Below are 20,868 nucleotides of genomic sequence, written 5' to 3' on the forward strand. Positions count from 1 at the left end.
AGCCATGAGATAAAGGCTCCAATGGAGCCTTTATCTCATGGCGTTTTACTGTTATCTCACGAAGTTTTACTGTTTTAAAACTTCTGATGTCAACAGTAATCCGATCAAGGAAAAGAAATCTCGCAGGTTATCCCATTTTGCATTCTTGTAATGCCAAACAACACGAGGTTGGGAATAGCCATTAGATAAAGGCTCCATTGGAGAAGAGACATCAGCAAATTGTAATCTGAGGTGCCTAAAGAACCACTCACTTCGACTGTGTACTTAGAAGGGTTGTTTGCGAGAAAAAATCAAGTGTGTTGGTTGTATGATTAGGATTGTCTGGTATTCTGGTAGGTAAATGAACAATCTGTGCGAGGCAATTAGTAATTGCAACAGCCTCAGCATCTCGACCAGCTGGGTCAGTGTGACTTGAAAACGGAAGACAGCTGGAGTTGTGAATGTTAAAATCACCAAGGAAAATTACCTCACTGTTAGTAAAGTTGGACTGGAGAAAGTGAAGTTGCAAAGATAGGAAGTCAAAGAGCTCCAACCAGGTTTTGGCGCATTATAGCAGTTGCAAATGCGCCAATAAAACCCAAGCAACAACAACAACAACAAAGAGCTCCAACTGATCAGTGGAGTTGGGAGAATGGTAGAGACGGCAGATGAATTTGACAGAATGAGGTAGAGAGATTTTAAGCCAGTGAAGATCGAAAAGAGGAGATTCCAAATTACGAAGTCTCTGACAGGGAATATTGGAACAGGCATATGCAAAAGTACCACCTTTGAGGCAAAAGGAATCATACAGCAAAGAATTTGGGCAACTGAGATGAGCAGTAGTTGAATCATCTGAAAACTGAGATTTTGTCAGTAAAAGTATGAGGTTTGGCAGACTAAGTGGAAATGGACATCATTGAGATTAGAACCGAGACCATGTATATTTGTGAAATGAACTGGGAAATGTTTGGGAGGTTTAGATATTTTCGCAGAGAAATTTGCTCTATTAGTTTGACAATTCATGGTGTATTCAATAGTAAGAAAGAGTAGGGGGGGGGAGGACATGCTGTATGAAGTAATGAAATTTTTGGATATGGCGTACACATGGTAAGAATATACCCACATTGTTGACATAATGTAGCCTCAACAATGTCCTTCACATACACACTACTCGGACTCCCTCCAGTCACTATCTGGAAGGGTAGAGGAAGCAAGGTTATACACTAGCTGAAACGGAAGCCTCCTAGAGAGTTACCAATAGGTTTGGTCCGGTGTACTAACTAGCTGCCGGCCTGCGAATACTGTTTTAGTGTTGTACGCTCAAAATGTAAGGAAGTTTGGATCTCGCCATGGTGTTCATCATAACCTCAAAGACGTCAATTATAGTGCATGATGGAAGAGATGGTGGAGGGTTGACTGAAACTTTGGACTAGAGACTAAACATGGGTTTCACCACTTCAAGCCTCCAATAAGTAAAGTGGTGGTGTTGCACCGGTTGATGAGAGTCATCTACCACCTAGTATTGCTTGGTAACACAGAGGGGTGGCATTCCTCCATGTGGTGTGGGTGCCACACCTTGACCCCTGCTTCCCCCTGCCTTGGTTCACACCTGGGTGGTCACCCACAGTGTGTTTGCACATGGGGATTATACCCAGGATTACTAACAGTCCCACCATCGTGAACGTACAAGCAGAGGATTTGGCTGTCACAGACTGTCTGGACTTCACCGAAATCGGGTCCACTTGACTTGAATGTCACCCAAATATCAGTTCCATCAGTGTTTTAGACTCCCAGGTAGCAAGCACAGCTTGTCTGGCACATATCTGAGAGAATGTCTGCGACAGCCTCAAGGACCAAAGGATTAATTTTTTTACTGAAGCGACAATTGAGCTTTTGAACTCTAGTTAAGCGGGATGGTTTATAGAAAAGTGTTCAGTTTGGTTGTACCTTTTATTGCAATCAGAACAATATCATGAACATGATTCAGACCTTAGATAGAGGGATTGGTTCGAAAAATCGGAGACTGTCTTCCCATAGATTACAGTGGAGTGAGTGGCACTGTCTCCTGTATGGCTACCCAACTGAAGGGCAAGCCCATCCAGCCAAACTAACTGGAAGTGCTTTCTGTTCAACTGTGCTAGTGCCCACCCAGGAGGGAAGAATCAATGCATGAAATGGAGCATCGAAATGAATACATTCACCATGTGAGCATACTAAGAAGTAACGAAGCTAGAGACAGACGTGACATTCTACAGGATGAAACTATGCACTAAGTGGTTGGAACTATTCCCAACTGTTCAGGTCACTGAACAGAAAATAGCAGACCATCATCAAGAAGAACCTGATAGCTCTTGCAATCTTGAAAAAAATCAAGCAAGATGTGAGCGACCAACTACAAGCAACAGTGAATATGGACACAACGGAACGAGAACTGGAGTTGGAACAGCAAGTACAACTGCCTAGAGCAGCTAAAATGGAGACAGATGAGATTGCAATATCAAGAAATAGAAGAGTGGAAGAAAGCTTTAGCAGAATTTGAGGGAATGGGCCCCACAAAGACCCACACCGGGCTTACAAAACCGAGATCCCCGGGATCCCGAATACTGGGATCCTGGTCGTTTTTTTACGGTATTGATACAAAAAATACCGGTTTTTCGGTACTAATTTTAAAAAAATAATTGTTTATAATTTAATCACATAAAGGTTATAAAATAACCTTTATTTGATTATGACATCGTTATCTCTACTAGCAAATGTTCGATAGCTCATTGATAGGACACCATGTCTGACTGTATTGTAACTCTCATGTCCCATTCCTCCACTACTGACTTTAGTTCAGCTCCACCAAGTGTATAAGTTATTTTGGGGTTACTGTTCCCCTAGTGTAAGACCTTGCATTTTGCTGAATTAAAACATAGCTTCCACTTTTCTGACCATCCCGGAAGTCTATCTAGGTCACTCTGAAGAAGCTCTGCTTGGTGGCGATCATTAACTACTCTACTGATCTTTACATCATCAGCAAGTTTAGATGTCCTTCATAGATGTCATTTAAGATAATCAAAAACAACAGTGGTCCCAATACTGATCCTTGGGGAACCCCACTTCTTACATTAACCCAATCTGAGGAATAACCATTTATCACATCCCTCTGCCTGGTGCCCTCAAACCATTGTGCTATCCATCTAAGGATTTTCCCTATGATTCCAGCCTGCTCCAACTTATAAAGTAACCACTCATGTGGAACTGAGTCAAATGCTTTTCTGAAATCCAAATAAACAATGTCGAAATTATTCCCTAAATCCCACTCACGAATGACTTGTCAAAATGCCTAACCATATTTGTTAAACACGATTTTCCCTTTACAAAACCTTGCTGTGTATCCTACAGAATTCCATTTCCATCCTGAATTCCACTCTTGATCATTGCCTCCATGATTTTCCCTACTACTGAAGTTAGACTGGCCGGTCGGTAATTTCCTGTTACACTCCTAGAACTGCCTTTATGTTCCAATTTACACCAATCCAATGTAATCTCTCCTGAGTCCAGTGATGCTATCATAACTAGCCTTAATGGTTCAATGCACTCACTTGCTGCCTCCTTTAAGATTATAGGATGTATGCCATCAACCACAGGAGCCTTACTCTCCTGTAGGTGTGAAACTTTTCTCATTAAATAATCATTTGAAATTTCGACATCATTAATTACATTTTTTCAACTTCACTTCCATAATATCTCATTGACACAAAGGTTTTTTTTTTAATGTACATATTGATGCAAAGTAACTGTCGAGTTCATCTGCAACTTCAGCTACGGTATCTAATACTATCCCACATCTATTAAATAAGGGTCCAATCTGATTTGTCCTTCTGTTCTTTGCATTTATATATGTGAATAATTCCTTAACTGCACTCTTTGCTTTCTTCTTTATCCCCTCTCTTTGCTCTCTCCCAGACTCAGTAAAGATACTATAGTGAAAATTATGCTTCGCTTAATAAAACGTCTTTCTCCTTCAGAAAATGATGAACATAATTCAACCATGGAAGACTAACATGGAACAGAACATCGGTGTTCTGCAAATTCTTTCCAAAATAAGAAATTGCCTGACTCCAATGAGATTTTAAAAGATGAACTTGAGTCGGATATTAATGAAATACTTTTAATTATTTTTGCTAAAAATGTTCAAAGCCTAGAAAATATGGACTGAGATTGTCTACGATTATCTCAGTACAATAGTACCAGAATAGAATCCGAAAGGGCATTTTCTGCCGCTAATCAAATACTGTATGTACCAAAATTAGATCCATTTTAAACGATCATATTATTGATTGCTTATGTTTCTTAAGAGCTCACTTTATTCGGACAGGTAGTGTGGATGCTTAAACATAACTAAACTTTGCAGTAACAATATGTATTTGTTTTTAGAATTACTGTATTTAGACTAAGATGCATTTAGGGCTAAAGCCTCAAGCTGCGAGCAAGTTTAGACTATGTATATATTAAGTGCAATAGCATCATTAATACACAGCTTTTTCTGAATTATCAGAATATTTATAAAACGGCATTGTTTTAAGTTATATCTCATATTGTGAATACCTTCACAACGAGTTGCCAGGATATTGCACTACTTTGAATAAGTAATGCTTCACCTAAGGAGAAGACTAATTGTACTTATTCTCAGATAGGTACCACCACCCAGACGGCACCATTTCAGGGCTGTTTTGTATATGTGTGGGATAAAAACTCGACTATCCACTTGTCTCTATTAGACTTAGAAAAGCAAAAAGGTAGAAGAAAAGTAATAATAGGAGTGAAAGAGGAAAAGAAATGGTGTAGAAGAATGAAAGGGACAGTAACTCCTTCAACTCACACCACTCAAAAACTCAAACTCCTCGAATGGTCAATGCTTCCCCAGTGGAGAAGGCTGTTTTACCTATTCTTGGAAACTTCGGACATCATCGGGCTCCCCCTGGTGCCGTTTCAGGGCTATTTGGCCCTTCTTCAGTGGGTGGGTAGGTACCCGAGTGATGCAATGATGGCAAAACAGTTATGAAGTATAACTCCACAATAGTAGTAGTAGTAGCAGTGGCATTTGATGCAAGAAAGCAAGTGTATGAGCTTATGCAGCATCAGCCAAAAAAAAAAAAAAAAAAAAATCACACTATTCCCTCCAAATGCCTGTCCAGTTCCTCCTTAAATTTATTCAACCTATCAACTTCCACAACGACAGATGGAAGTTTGTTCCAGCAATTAACCACCCGCTGGCTAAAGGCAAATTTCCGCACATCTAATCTACATCTGTCTTTTCTTAATTTGAATTTATGCCCCCTTAGGTGCCTGATGGTGTATGATGTATTTAGACTAAGATGCATTTAGGGCTAAAGCCTCAAGCTGTGGGCAAGTTTAGACTATGTATATTTTAAGTGCAATAGTATCATTAATACACAGCCATTTCTGAATTATCAGAATATTTATAAGACGGCATCGTTTTAAGTTATATCTCATATTGTGAATACCTTCACAACGAGTTGCCATGATATTGCACTACTTTAAATAAGCAACGCTTCACCTAAGGAGAAAACTAATGTTACTTATTCTCAGATAGGTACCATCACCCAGACGGCACATTTCAGGGATATTTGGCCCTTCTTCAGTGGGTGGGTAGGTACCCAAGTGAAGAAGCCTCAAATAGCTCTGAAACGGTGCGTTTCAGGATGATGAAATGGATGCAGGGAATAACTTTGATATTATATACTTGGATCTTAGAAAGACTGCTGCACAAATTGGAGCAGTGTGGCATTGGAGGCAAATTGCTGCTATGGATAAAGGGATGGTTGAGTGGGAGAAGACAGAGAGTGGTAATCAATGGACACTGCTCTTCATGGACTGATGTTATTAGTGGAGTTCCTCAGAGTTCAGTGTTGGGTCCATTGTTGTTTTCTGTATTTATAAATGATATTGATGATGGTATATCAGGCTTAATGTCCAAGTTTGTAGACGATATGAAGGTTGGCAGGGTTGTTAATGAAACTAATGACAGTACACTGCTACAACAGGATCTAGAAAAGTTGAGCAGATGGGCAGAAAGGTGGCAAATGAAGTTTAACATTGATAAATGTAAAGTACTACATATGGGAAGCAGTAATCCCAGAGTAACTATCAACTCTATGGTACCACACTGACAGTGGTAGAGAATGAAAAGGACCTGGAGGTAATTGTGCAGACAGATATGAAGTTTTTTGAACACTGCAGATGGTCTGCCAGAGTAGCTCATGGTGCCTTGTCAATGATGTACAGGAATTTTTCTAGCAGGGATAAGGAGGTGATTATCCCCTTGTATATAAGGCAATGCTCAGGCCACACCTTGAGTACTGTATACAGGTCTGGAGGCCTCATTTTATGAAGATGTAGAGCTGCTGGGATGAGTATAGAGAATGGCAACAAGATTAGTGAATGGAATGAAGGGTTGCTCTTATGAAGAAAGGCTTAAGTTTTGCAGATTACAGTGTCTGGAGACTAGGCACCTGCAAGGTGATCTGATTGAGGTGTATAAAGCCTTGAATGGTTTGAGCATACTGAATGCTGATGGGATTCTTACTCTTGCTCAGAATAATCACCTGAGAGGGCATAAATTCAAATTGAGGCAAGACGGTTGTAGGATAGATGTGCTGAAGTTTTCCTTTAGCCAGCGGGTGGTTGATTGCTGGAACAAACTTCCATCTGCCATTGTAGAAGTTGATAGCTTAAATAGATTCAAGGTAGAACTTGAACTGCTTATAGCAGTGAAGTTAGCCACAATGGCTGTGTGCCCTAGATAGAGCTAGAGAGGAAGAAAACCAAAAACATACAAGAAATCAGAGAATGGGAGATTCAGGTGGAAGACATACAACAGTCGATCAGGAAGTCACACAACCTGCAAATCCCAGGAATAGATAACACACAACTATCGGTACAATAAATTCAGCTGCACACACACAGGCCTATAGCAGAGCAGTTCACCCAGATAATAATGCACCCTCAGACAATCCCAGAGTTTCTGACTCAAGGAATTACCTTCATGACGGCAAGGACAAAGATACCACAAACCTGGCAAAGTACAGACAAAGCACCTGTCTCCCAGCAGTATACAAGATCCTGACCAGCTGCATAATTAAGAAGATATCAGACCACTTGGAGAACCAGAACATTATGGCCGAGCACAGAAGGGATGTAAGCAGAGGGTGGGAGGAGCAATCGACCATTGATGCTGCAGTTATGCAACAAGTCTACAGCAAGCACCACGACCTGTACAATGCTTACATTGATTACCACAGGTCTTCGACTCTGTGACCCATCTTCAATATCTCTATCAGCCATAGCTGGCTGATAGAGATCCTGAAGATCTACAAATCAACCCACTGACACACTTCCTAGAAGCAATCATTGCAAAATGCAGGACCACCATCAGGTTTGAGAACATCATGACCAGACCAGTACCCCTTCAGAAAAGGAACCTTCCAGTGAGATGCCCTGAGCCCACTATTGTTCTGTTTAGCACTCAACCCACTGTCCACCATGCTCAAGAACAGCAAGTATGGATATATCCTAAAAAAAAAAAAAGGAAGGAGAACTTGTACACCTTCTCTCACCTGGTTATATGTGGATGACATCAAACTCTATTCCGTAACCAAGAATCAACTCCAACATCTATTCTGGATTACTGAAGAGTTCATCACTGAGGATGCAGTTTGGTCTATACAAATGCAAGACCCATAGATTGAATCAAGGACTTCCAGTCAGACAAAACTACCAGCTGAAAACTGGTGAAGAGATTGAAGTCATGACAGAGGCGAGACATACAAATATCTGAGGATGTGCAGACCCACCACTTAGTACACAAGGAGATGGTCTGCCTCACTGAGAAATACCACCAGGGACTAAGAAGCCTGCTAAAATCAAAGCTGAATAGCAGAAACATGGTCACAGCCATAAATACTTTTGCAGTCACAGTGCTAATGTCCTCCTTCAGGATCATAGATTGGACCAACACCAACCAGAGGATTTTATGAAATCTACCAGGATAATGATGACCAACTTCAATGATGCCAACACCATCCGAAGTTGGCCATCGAGAGACTGACCATAGCCCATAAAGAAGGAGGAGGAAGGGGATTAACTGACTTTATTGAACAAGAGAAGAAGGTGATTAAGAACCTTCAGGATTACTTCCATGAAAACAGTGCCATTCTACTAATCCATGAGAAAGATAGACAAATGGCACCACACTGACACAGACAGAAGAAACAAAGACAGAAAGATGGGCAAAGACACTACATGGCAGACACTACGACTGGAAGGCTCCTTGAGACCAAAGGATTGATGCTCGCCATCCATAACTAGGTTATTATCTAAAACTAGGAACTACAGGAAATGCAATGCTAAGGTCCCCAGAATAACATATGACACATATTGATGATGCTACCTGGCCCCAGAAACAATCCACATCGCTGCAGGATGTATAGTGATCACCCAGACAGATTACACTCACAGACATGATCAGGTGACTAGGATAATACATCAGTAGCTAGTGCAAAAATACCAGCCGATCAAAGAAAGTTTACCATATTACTTGTATGAGCCTAAGGCTCTATTAGAGACCTCTACTCACAGACTATACTGAGATTGTGCCATAATAACGGACAAGACGATTCTGCCAACAGACCAGATATATAACCCTCATTGACAAGAAGGAAATGGCTACCTACTTGATCGACATAGCAGTGCTTAACAGCAGAAACCTCCAGAAAACATACAAGGAAAATATCAGGAAGTACTCAGACCTAAGACAGAAAGTCAAAGATATTTGGCATATGGAACAAGTAATGACTATCCTGGTCATTGTGTCAAACACTGGCATGGTGCCAAAGAACCTCCATAAGAACCTAGAAACAATAGCCCTCCCAGAGAACACTTACATGGAACTCCAGAAAGCTGCAGTCCTGAACAGTTGTAGGATAGTAAGAGAGTTTCTCAACCAACAGTAATAATAATGGTAACCAGACACAATCAACCAACCCTTGCACTTGTTGTCAGTACCCATCACGGGGAGGAAAAAATCCCATAAAGGAGAAAGGGGTTTTTGCATAATAATAATAATAATAATGAGCACTATTTCTGGCACTATTTTGTGATAACATACAGGCATGATTTCACAATGTATGCAGTAATGTCCACAATCCTTTTTGTATATTAGGTTTAATTTTGTAGAATTATAAATAGTATATAATTTATTAAAATTGTTTTAATTTTTTATTTATAATGTGTTATAAAATAAATAATTATTTAATTTTATATTTTAAAATATTTAATAATATAATTTATAATTAATTTATAGTATTGTAGTTTATTTTTAATCAGGGGATCAGTTCAAAAGTTACTTTATGTTAGTTCCAAGTGGTATCGAGGGGTTACGATATTTTCTGTAACCTTAGCAGTTCTGTGATGTAGGATAGTTTCAAATAGTTTTATGGTTTAATCTTCTAAATAGCTTTTTTTATTATTATTTTTAATTATTTGATGATAGTTTCCAGTAGTTTCATAGTTCTATAATGAGAGTGGTGAGTAGCAATGGATAAAGTTGTCAAGAGCTAGGCAGGCGATGACAGATTGTTGGCTTCAGTAGTTGTGGCATGGTGCAAAGTTGGAAGGTTCTGTTTCAGCATTGAAGATATTAGTATTAAATACTTTTCATCTATTAAATAAAAACCAGTAATCAGTGAAGAAGGTCAAAACCATACCAGAGAAATACTAAAATTCACATTGACTACACTCTAATATAGTAAACTCTGTAAAATCCAATACTTGTATAAATGATTGTATTTGTTTTTAAGAAATCATGCAAAAGCGAGTGACATTTCTTTCTTTATAAGATGCTTGCAGGATTATCCTTTACTTTTACCTGTTTTTTTCTATCCAGTGGGATTTAAACTCATTGATAATGCATTCGTAATTCTCACAACATAACAACTTGTCTTTGCAATGGGTTGCTGTGATATTGCAATGCTACCAAGCATATGGTCCACTGATAGATTAATTAGCCATTTGTTTAAAGGTTGAGATTGCTGTGACAACCTGTTTCAGGACTATGTGGTCTCTCATCAGACAGTCACTATACGAAGACAAAACTGTGTAAAATTGCTTGATGTGAAATCAGTTTACAAAGGCATTGTATAGCTAAAGCTATCTGTTGAAAGCAGTGCAATACTAGCACAGCTGATTACAGAGAAAGTTTTTTGTGCTGTGAGAATTAGATCATTGCATTATCCTTGCAGTTTAAATCCTGCTTGCAAAAACAGGTGAAAAGACAAGATAGTCATTTCGAATGTAAATAATTTCATTTGTTTGTGCTTAGTGAAAAGTGCTCCTGTCTTGAAGCAAAGAAACAAATATCACTAGTTACAGTGACACGCACGTATGCAGCAACTGCCCAACAGCAGAAACAGATAACTACTACCCGCCACTACCGCTGCAGTTCAAACCAGTGTTACAGTTCTTCCCAGCATCTCTATAGCTGATTGGGCTCATTAAATCCTAGCTTCTTCACCAACGTCATCCTCAGTGCTAAATTCCAATCAAGCCATCACCACACCAGTTACCATTCCACCAGACATGTCTTCTATTTCGCAGCCAATCACAAATTCTAAAGATATAGATACAAAAGACAAACCGTCTGTCCAGGATCATATGGATACAGATGAAAAAGAAATTTTAGAGGAACCAATCTTAGAAATATATGCTGAGGAAGAGATGGATGTTCATTCATTTTTCCCCAAAAAAAGAGAAAAAGCCTGAACTGTACAAGCAGACTACCATTTGCAAAAAGACAGATACAAATACAAAACAAATATAATGCATCGATATTACAGTGGAATTGTTGAGGTTTCTGCAGTAACATTGACACAACATTCATGACCTGATTGATAAATAACCGGTAGGTATCTGCCTTCAAGAACCTAACCTAACTCCTCAAGTAAAGATAGCAGTGAACCGTTATGGTAAATGCCTTCACCTGCAAACATATTTGGAAACAGTTGTAGTCTCAGTCCAGTTTACATTCTTACTGATCTCACTTTACCTTTCTCCAAATCAAGAGTGTGCATATGCAGATCTTGAAGCATTAGTAACTCACTACCACCTCCAGTCTGTATTATGGGAGATATAAATGGACACCATCCCCTGTTGGGGATCTCACCATCAAGACAAAGAAGGAAAATTGATTGAAAATTATTGGAAGAGCAAATTCTCTTACTCCTTAACACCGGAGTTGGAACTTATATCCATGTACCCACAGGAACAGCCTCTGCCATTGACATTTCCATATGTTCACCAGTCCGCATTGAATGGATAATCTTGAATGATGCACTTAATAGTGACCATCTCGCTATGGTCTGCAGAATATTAACAAATAATGTTATAAATCATGATGGCTGAAAATTATGAAGATTCCTTAAAGCTGACTAGAAAAAATATATAACTCTTGCAACAATAGATGAACAAATAATCACTGCTCAGCCTATAAACAATGCTATAACTCATGTCACAAATCAATAATATTAATGGCAGCTGAAGCTACAGTACTTCAGTCTTCTAGAAAATATCATAAACATGCCACTATGTGGTGGGACAATGAATGAAGTAAGAGAGAGAGAGAGAGAGAGAGAGGGAGAGAGAGAGAGAGAAGAATAAGGCTTGGAATCTCTTCCAAAAGTATGTTGCATCCACAAACCTTATAAATTTAAAAAAAAAAAAAAGGCCAGAAAGGGTAGGTGTTGCTAATGAGCTAAAGCCAGATATATCTGGCACAAGAGTAGAAAGGAATCATGGACACGTTTTGCTTCCACCAATCAACAGAAACACAGTAATGTTATATGGAATAAAATTAGACAATTCAAGGCACCTCCATAGCCAGGTGGGCAGGAGTAGCAGCAGTGAGTAGCACATGCTTCTTGATTAGACCGGAGTTCGAGCCTGTGACCACCAAATATGGAGGATGCGGAAAGGTCAGGGAATGACCACCCCATATCCCTGGAGCAATATGGCCTTAGTTGCTAATGCTCCTAAAAACCAAATAACAACAACAATAGACAATTCAGTAAGAAATATCTTTCAGTTCGAACTCCACAAATAAATTGGAATGGACAGGATATCACTAATTCTGAGGAAATTGCAAACATTCTTGCAGCTTCTTTTGCACATGTATCAACATATATCCCATCCTTTCAGAAAATGAGATCTATAGCTGAAAAATATAAACTAAACTTTAATGCCAATCAACAACTCCATATAACCAGCCTTTCACATAGATGAATTGCAAAACACTTTGGCTAAGTTGAGGAAGAGTGCATCAGGACCCGATGATATTCATTATCAAATGATACAGCAACTTAGTCAAAAATCTCTAAATACATTACTCATGTTATACAATAGAATTTATATGGAAAACTATTATCCAAATTCCTGTTGTCACTCTATTGCAATTGTTTTCCTGAAACCTGGAAAAGATCATACGTATCCCACAACAAATTATCGACCAGTAGCCCTAACAAGTTACCTCGGGAAAACCCTGGAGAAAATGGTGAATAATTGACTAACCTGGTTTTTGGAAACATATATTGTACTAAACATAAATCAATATGTAAAAATAGATCATCACTGAACCTCATGATAAAAGCAGAGGCAAATATTCAAAATGCTTTTCTAAGGAATGAGCATCTAATTTTGATCAGTCTTGATCTAGATAAGATCTTCGACACTACACAACTGATGATATGGCATTCTGAATGACCTCCATAACTATGGTTTGTGAGGACATCTACCAGTCTTAATACAAAATTTTCTGAAGCACAGAACCTTCCATATGAAATACCAAAACAATCTGTCACAAACATATACTTAAGAAGGATTTCCTCAGGGCTCAGTTCTCAAGTGCTGCTTTGTTTGAAATCAAAATAAATTCTATTACAAAAGACTTACTGAACACAGTTGAAACATTCGTTTATGCAGATGACATTACCATTTCATGCCATTCACAAAACTTGATCATGATTGAAAGGCATTACAAAGCTCAATTAAAAAAATAGACTTGTGGACAAAAAACAATGGATGCAGAACATCACAACAAAAACAACAGTCATACATTTCTGTAGAAAGCAGAAAATGTACCCAGATCCAGAAATAAGACTAGAAAATTAGCTGATACTTCTAGCAAATAGCATAAGTCTCCTTGGCCTGATTCTTGATAAAAAGCTTATCTTCTTGGAACTGATGATTTCCAGAATACCTGAGTCACTGCGTTGTTGGCAAGGCTGAAGAATGAAGTGATTGTCCAGTTAAGTTCTCTGATTGGCTGATTACTGAGAATGCATAATTTACCTCATTTCGCATTTCTAATTGTTTGATTGGATGCAAATTCTTTTCTGATTTTAGCGAGAAATACGAAATTATTATTTGCTTTTAGTCATGTTGTTTAGTTGTCACTGTCATGCTGCTCTGCTGCCCTCAGATATTGTGTGTATTGTTATTCCGTGTTCATGGTTTGCAAAAGACTAATTGAATGGTGTAAGAGTGTGAATTTGGTAGCTTCAGAATACAAGTGTTAGTGTTTTCAGTGTGGATGTTTGATGAAGTTTACCAGCCGATGCGAGGACTGATGAAGTGAGGTTTTTTGTTTTCAAGTTGTTTCTTGATGATTTGTTTTTTTTCCTCAGTAATTTTATGATTGTTAGTATCAGGTTCTCTTTATAGTAGTGGGGGGGGGGGGGCAGCAGTCCCCAGAACAACAACAAAAAAGCATTTTTGTTGACATGCATGAGCAGTTCTCATTGTTAATGAACTCGAAATTGTCTAGTAATGTACGGGTGAGAAGAATCAGTGGATGTATGTGTTGTTAATTTTTGTTGTTTAAAAAAAAAATTGCCATTTTGCCATTTCTTTTTCTTCATTTCAGCACCAACACATTGTGATGTAATGTTGCAGGAGAGGGGGAAAGCAGTGAGTGGGAGGTTCCTTCACCGACCAATCACTGCCTTCTTTCTCTACAAAGTATGGGGTTGTACCCATGTTCTGGAATATAAAGTATAACCCTTGGAACATATCAAATGCTCTGAACAACCTGCCTAAAAAAAAATTAAATACAGCAATACCTCACTTAGCACAGCTTCAAACAGCATGGGTTTTACTATAACATGGTTTTCAATTAAGTTTAAGTCAAAAATTGACTGTATATATAATAAAACTCATTCAATAGCCTAGACGTACTCTACATATATGCTGTGTTGTTGTAGCCTAGGTATGTGTACATATATGTTGCAGTGCCAACCTATTGTCTCACAATTACATGTGCCAATAGCTCCCCTCAGGCAGTTAACGGCAATGTGCAACAGTGTTCAGATTCTTAATTCCATCCTAACGAGATGACATGATAGCTTTCAAACTTTTCATTTCACAATTTATTTTTTAACCCCTTTAAATACGATTGAAAATATATTTGCATCTCTTTGGCTAGAAATCACTGCCAACAACATGTGTTCTGTTTGGCAGCATGTTTTGCCCCATTTGGAAAATGATTTTGAATCACAAATTCAGACAATTGCCAAAGACATTATGAAGATCGGAAAAGACTTGGAATTTGCAACTTTGGACACTGTAAATGTACGTGACTGCATTGACTCACATGCAAATGAAAGATGATGCAACTCTCCACGAAATTGACAAGCAAACTGCATATGAAGAAGAGGAAAACAATTGTGAAGTAGCACCAAAAGAATTTTCAACAGAAGAATTGGAAAAAGTTATTCAGGTGGGGGGGGAGGGTTGACATGGTCTGCGAAGCAATTATGAATGGAGATCTGGATGTTGAATGTAGCATCAAGATACGGAAAATTTTACAAGATGGGATTCGATGCTACAAAGGTTTGTACGCCGAGAAAAAGAAGAGACGACTTCACCAGACTTTATTATTGAAATACTTAAATAAACAATAAAGCTTTTATCTCATCTCTCATGTTGTTACCTTTTAATTAATAAAATTTTTGCAATATTTTTAATTTCAAATCCTTTTAATTGGCTATCTAGCGCAAATTGTTTATAGATTTATTATAATTTGCTTATTGACTGTTTCTCTGGTACACATTCAATTAAAACCCATTATAATTATACCTCAATCAGCATGGCTTTACATAACGTGGGACAGTTTCGGTACCAGTTATCAGTGCTATGCGAGGTGTTGCTGTATTCTTAAGAGTTCTTTCTGCAATGATGTGGAGAGCTGATCGGTACACATTGCTTTGCTTATACCGTGCTTTGATTAAATCAAGACTAGACTATGGAGCCTTGTCTACAGCTCATGTAGACAAAGTTGTTAAATGGTTTGGCTCCATACATTATAGTGCTGTACAAATTGCTCTAGGTTAGTACAGAACATCGCCTGTACAAAGCTTATATGTGAAGGTGTATGAGTCCCCACTATATTTCCGGAGACAAATGCTGTTGTTAAACAATGCCATTAAAATCTGAAGTCTTTCTCATCATTCTGGTTGGCAATATCTTTTCAATCCACAGTGTGAGAATCTCTACAGAAACATCCAACTACAAAACTAGTTTCAAAATGTGGTCTAAGCTCTGACAACATATATTATGATAATAGTATAACGACTCCACCATGGCACACTTTCTAACTGTGACACTTATTTACAACATTGGGGAAAAAGTGCTCTGATAAATTTCAACATAGAACAGGTGCATGCAGCCTACTCGTCACAGTTCTCCAAATATCTTCAAATATATACAGCCTACTGTAAAACAGATACCCAAGTGGGTGCTGTAGAGGTCCTTCCACACACAGTCATCTCACAGTTACTTTTAATTTACCAGTAGCTATTCTGCTGAGCTGTTCACCATATTAATAGCTTTGAAATACATTGAAACCTCTCTCCTTCTGAAACATCTTATATACACAGATTCATTAAGTGTACTACATGCCATAGTAGATAAATTGTACTAGATGCCATAGTAGATAAATTGTACTAGATGCCATAGTAGATAAATTGTACTAGATGCCATAGTAGATAAATTGTACTAGATGCCATAGTAGATAAATTGTACTATATGCCATAGTAGATAAATTGTACTAGATGCCATAGTAGATAAATAGGCAAATTCTATATGATCCAGTAAAGTTTTAATAATAAACGATAAATCACATGTAGATTTCAGGGTTAAATGTACCCCTTCTTCAGCAAAATTCTAATGCGATAAAGACGTTAGAGACAAATTTAAGAGATACAGAGTTGTGTGTGCAGTGATGTGTGCATGAGATTAAACATTCAACTACTAGGATGCTGCTCATTGTTGTTGCACGGACGTGTGCGTGTGGATTTGCTGCCATCATCTAATAGGCATTGGCGGGTTCAGGAATATCTGTTCTTCCAATTCCTCCATGGCGATGTTGACTATGACTGAGTTAACGGGAGCCCTCATGGCAGTACTGTGCACCTACTTGTATAAGGAATCTCCAAAGGTGATGATGCTACCTTATAAGCATAGGTTGAGGGTGGTACAGATGTCCTCTGTGGTTAGCGATGTTCTGCTCGGCAGATTTGAGTCATTCTCCAGAAGCCTCTTGGCGCAGTTTATGGCCTGTTGGACTGGAATTGTTGTAAACAGGGACACTACATCGAATGACACCATAATCTTGCTGTCAGAGATTGAGAGCTCTTTAATAAGGTGAATTAATAAGATGAATTACTTAGTGACAGTGTGGATGGTATTATTATTAAAACTTTACTGGATCATACAGAATTTGTCTATTTATCTACTGAAAATGTATTTATTTATTTAAAACTAATAGGATATTTCAGTTGGATGTGATTCATAATTAAGCAACATAGTTTTTTCATAAAACTAATAGATAGGCACAATATGGCAAAAGTTGCTTTTGCGCCAAAAAAAAAACCAATCAGCCAATCAACGATAAAAATACTGAATACTGCCTTTTCAGTTAACAGTGGTCTAGAAATAAAAGTTCTTTCAGAATATTTTAGTCTAAACAGTGGTCTAGAAATAAAAGTTTTTTTCAGGACATTTTAGTCTAAGACTAAAAAGCTCAAAAACAGCGTTCAAAAAATTGTTACTTGAACAGAATCTAGTAATAATTGTTTCAGCGTAATTTATGATGCCATTGTATTATCATTTTCAATGCAATCATTCTTTTTTGACAAGATTTCATATGTGAATATTTTTAATTTAGTGTTTTCATATGGCTGGGCCCAGCTTGAGTAAAGTGTCATTAAATGGATGTATGAGGGTAAGTGTTATTTTACTTAGTTTTTGTTTTGAACTAAAAAATAAGAACATGTAACATTAAAAAATAACTCTAAACAGTGCTATAATGTTGCAATTAATTTCCATTAACATAGCAACAAAATTTGCAAACTTTAATAACTGACAAAATTTGAAAATTTTGTCAGTCAGCAGTGAGGCATGGACTCTATAAGGCTTCTGAACATTGCAGGTAGTATGTTGTATCATATCGCCAGGATTTCATTCCATAAATCCGTGATAGTCCATGGTGGAAGATCTGTCAACCATGTAATCCCAGAGATGTTTTGTGGGATTCATATCCCACAGATTTGGTAGTCAAGGTAGCAGTTTGAAGGCACTAATGGTCCACGAACCATTCTCGAACAATAACAACAACATGATAGGGCACATTAATCTGCTGGAACACAACTATGTCATCTGGGAAGAGAATTACCACAAAGTGGTGTACCTGATCAGCCAAAACAGGCTTAGCTGTTTAATGTAAAATAGTTTTTAGCATTCAGAACACAATCTAGGGGCATGAGAGTTCTAGGAGATTCCCAGGAAAACATTCCCATACTGAAAAACTATACCACCTGGATGTTTTTGTTGGACCAGGACGTTGGAGTGATTCCTCTACACAATTTTTCACAGTACCCTCTGTCTACCATTTACAGCAGAAGACCTGATGTGTCAGTAAAGGCAGCTTTTCTTCCCAGTTGTCAATGGCCCAGTGATACCATTCAGATGCAAGCTTTAAGTATCACTGGTGACAAGTGGCTGTAAGCATGGACACCTTGACCGCGTACCCACTGTCCAGCAGTGCATATGAAGGAGGGTTTGTTTGATCATGTACTTGGAGATGCCACTCATCCTGGTTAAAGTGCATGGTCAGCTGTTCACTTTTTTCTGTCTATCAGCTCACACAAGGTGGAACAGCCTATGTTCAAGACCTTCATTGAGGTATGGACATCTGCCATTGGCATGGAAACTGCTGCTGTATCCACTCTTGGAACACCTTAACTGCACCACTCCATGAACGTCCCACAAGATTTGCAGTTTCCATAATACTGCCACCTTCAACCAGTACCCGGTAATCATCCTGGTTTTAAAGTCCATCAGGTCATTTCCCTAAAAAAACACAGGTGTGGTTCGTAATGTTTTGACTGGACATGTATGTATAAGTACACTGAGTGGCTTTGCATTATAACTCTTCCCCCCCCCCCATAGGAGTGGTCCGTGATTCTAGTGATGGCTCAGAGTCAGGCCAGGAACGGCTGACATGAGATTGTAGTTTGCACATATGGCAATCAGTTTTTGAGTATGTGAGGAAAAATGGGTTGACATAGAGATCTTTCCAACCTTGAACATTCAATGATTACGATGGCAAGGTGTGCCTTGAAAACAGCCAACATAGTTAAGTGCTGTTCTGCATTATTACGCGTCTACCATGACTGGTTCAGCAGTGGTTGAACAACCATTCAAAGGTCACATGTGGGACAGCCACGTGGTCAGTGCCCTTGGTAATCATTGTGTGTCTTATCTTGTAACACAGCAGTGATGCAGCACATTGGCCCAGCTAACCACCCAATACAACATAGGAATAGTAAGGTCAATATCCATATGGACTATTCAGCAGGTATTAGCTTGTATAGGCTATCACAGTTGATGGCTATTACAGGTACCCATGCTCATTGCAAGACAAGACACAAGAAACTGCTCCTTGTATGGACCCATCGGCACCAAAACTGGACCACTGACATGTGGAAATCTGTTTTCTGGTCTGATGAATTTTATTTCTAACTCTATCATGCTGATGGGCATATCCACATTTGAAAAAGCAACACGAGGCCATAGCACCTGGATGCACTGTTGGTGTTTGGCAGGCTGGAGGTGGTGGTATGATTTGTGGACTGGTTTTGTGGCATGACCTGGGGATCCTCTGATCACTGTTAATCAAGGGCTCGATGGAAATGCCTACCTTTCTATTTGTTGCCAACCAAGTGCATCTCCCTTCCTTCTTTCATGGTGACAGTGTATCTAGACAACTCCAGTGTCTTTCAACATGCCAAGACAACACACCATGCCTCAGGGCTTGGTAGGTTGCTGATGGTTTCAGGAACATCACAATGAATTCTCCATCTTTCCATGGCTGCTGAACTCACCCAAACAGAACCTAATTGAGCATGTTTAGTGCCTACTGGAAAAGGACATTCGATGCTGTGACAATCCATTTGACAATGTGACAACATTACTAGATTCATTGTGGAAAAAATTCCACACCAACACATGTACAGGCTGTATTACGGGGCAGTAGGGTTTTGGTTAGGTGTTGCTAATGAGCAGCCAACTCAATGTACATATATGTTCATTGTTATTCAACTGTTCATTGTTCACAACTTTTGTCTTGATGAATATGTCTTGTCATATAGTTCTAGTATAAACAAATTTTTTTGTCTTCTCTGCTTACCTAATAAAATTTTGAGAAATCTAGTGAAAAGTAGCATTAAATGATTAATTCAAAATAATAATGACAAATTGTGATATGAAGACTAAAACAATTTAGTTAAAAAAAAAAAAAACCAGTAAAATGCAACAACTTTTATGTGCAAGCTGAGAACATTTTGTTTCACTTCATCTGCCACATTGCCCTTTCATTTCTCCAACTAGTGCATGCCAACAAACATAATATCCACTGCTTCAGCTACAATGTAGGGGTAATGTGGATAGCCTATGTGATATGTAGGGGGGAGGAATTATAAAATAAGTAAATTTTCCAGATATCTATTGGTCCAATTTAAATTAAATTTGGAAACCCACAGCAAAATTGTCAATGTTAAACTTCAGTTGCCACCTCTCAGCCCATCTGCTCAAGAGGATCTAGAAACATTGAGCAGATGGACTGAGAGGTGGCAACTGAAGTTTAACATTGACAAATGTAAAGTACTGCATATGGGTAGCAGAAACCCCAGAGTAACATATCAACTATGTGGTACTACACTCAAGGTGATAGAGAATGAAAAGGACCTGGGGGTAATTGTTCAGTCAGATATGAAGTTTTCTGAGCAGTGGAGACATTCTGCAAGAGTGTCTTGTCAATGATGTACAGGAATTTTTCTAGCAGGGATAAGGAGGTGATTATCCCTTTGTATAAGGCAATGGTCAGGCCACACCTTGAGTACTGTATACAGGTCTGGAGGCCTCATTTTATGAAGGATGTAGAGCTGCTGGAATGAGTATAGAGAATGGCAACAAGATTAGTGAATGGAAGAAAGGGTTGCTCTTACGAAGAAAGGCTTAAGATTTGTTACAGTGTCTGGTGACGAGGCACCAGTGAGGTGATCTGATTGAGGTGTATAAGGCCTTGAATGCTTTGAGCAAGCTCAGTGCTGTTGGGATTCTTCCTCTTGCCCAGATTAATCGCCCGAGGAGACATAAATTCCAATTGAGGAAAGACAGTTGTAGAATAGATATGTAGAAATTGGCCTTTAGCCAGCATGTGGTTGATTGCTGGAACAAACTTCCATCTGTCGTTGTAGAAGTTGACAGCTTAAA

General features: G+C 38.7%; 1 protein-coding gene across 1 annotated transcript in view; it reads left to right on the top strand.

Annotated features, from left to right (window-relative positions):
• The window catches only part of LOC150085953 (putative RNA-binding protein EEED8.10), a 375,958-nt gene that overhangs the window by 178,116 nt on the left and 176,974 nt on the right, over positions 1–20,868 (top strand). The window contains exon 11 of the mRNA XM_090373614.1: positions 17,261–17,317. Coding sequence (XP_090229740.1) covers positions 17,261–17,317 — 57 coding nt within the window. The remainder of the gene's footprint in view (positions 1–17,260; positions 17,318–20,868) is intronic.

Source organism: Mastigoproctus giganteus, chromosome 5 (assembly GCF_048544385.1).
Source record: "Mastigoproctus giganteus isolate SK-2022 chromosome 5, ASM4854438v1, whole genome shotgun sequence".
In the NCBI taxonomy this organism is placed as follows: Eukaryota; Metazoa; Arthropoda; class Arachnida; order Uropygi; family Thelyphonidae; genus Mastigoproctus; species Mastigoproctus giganteus.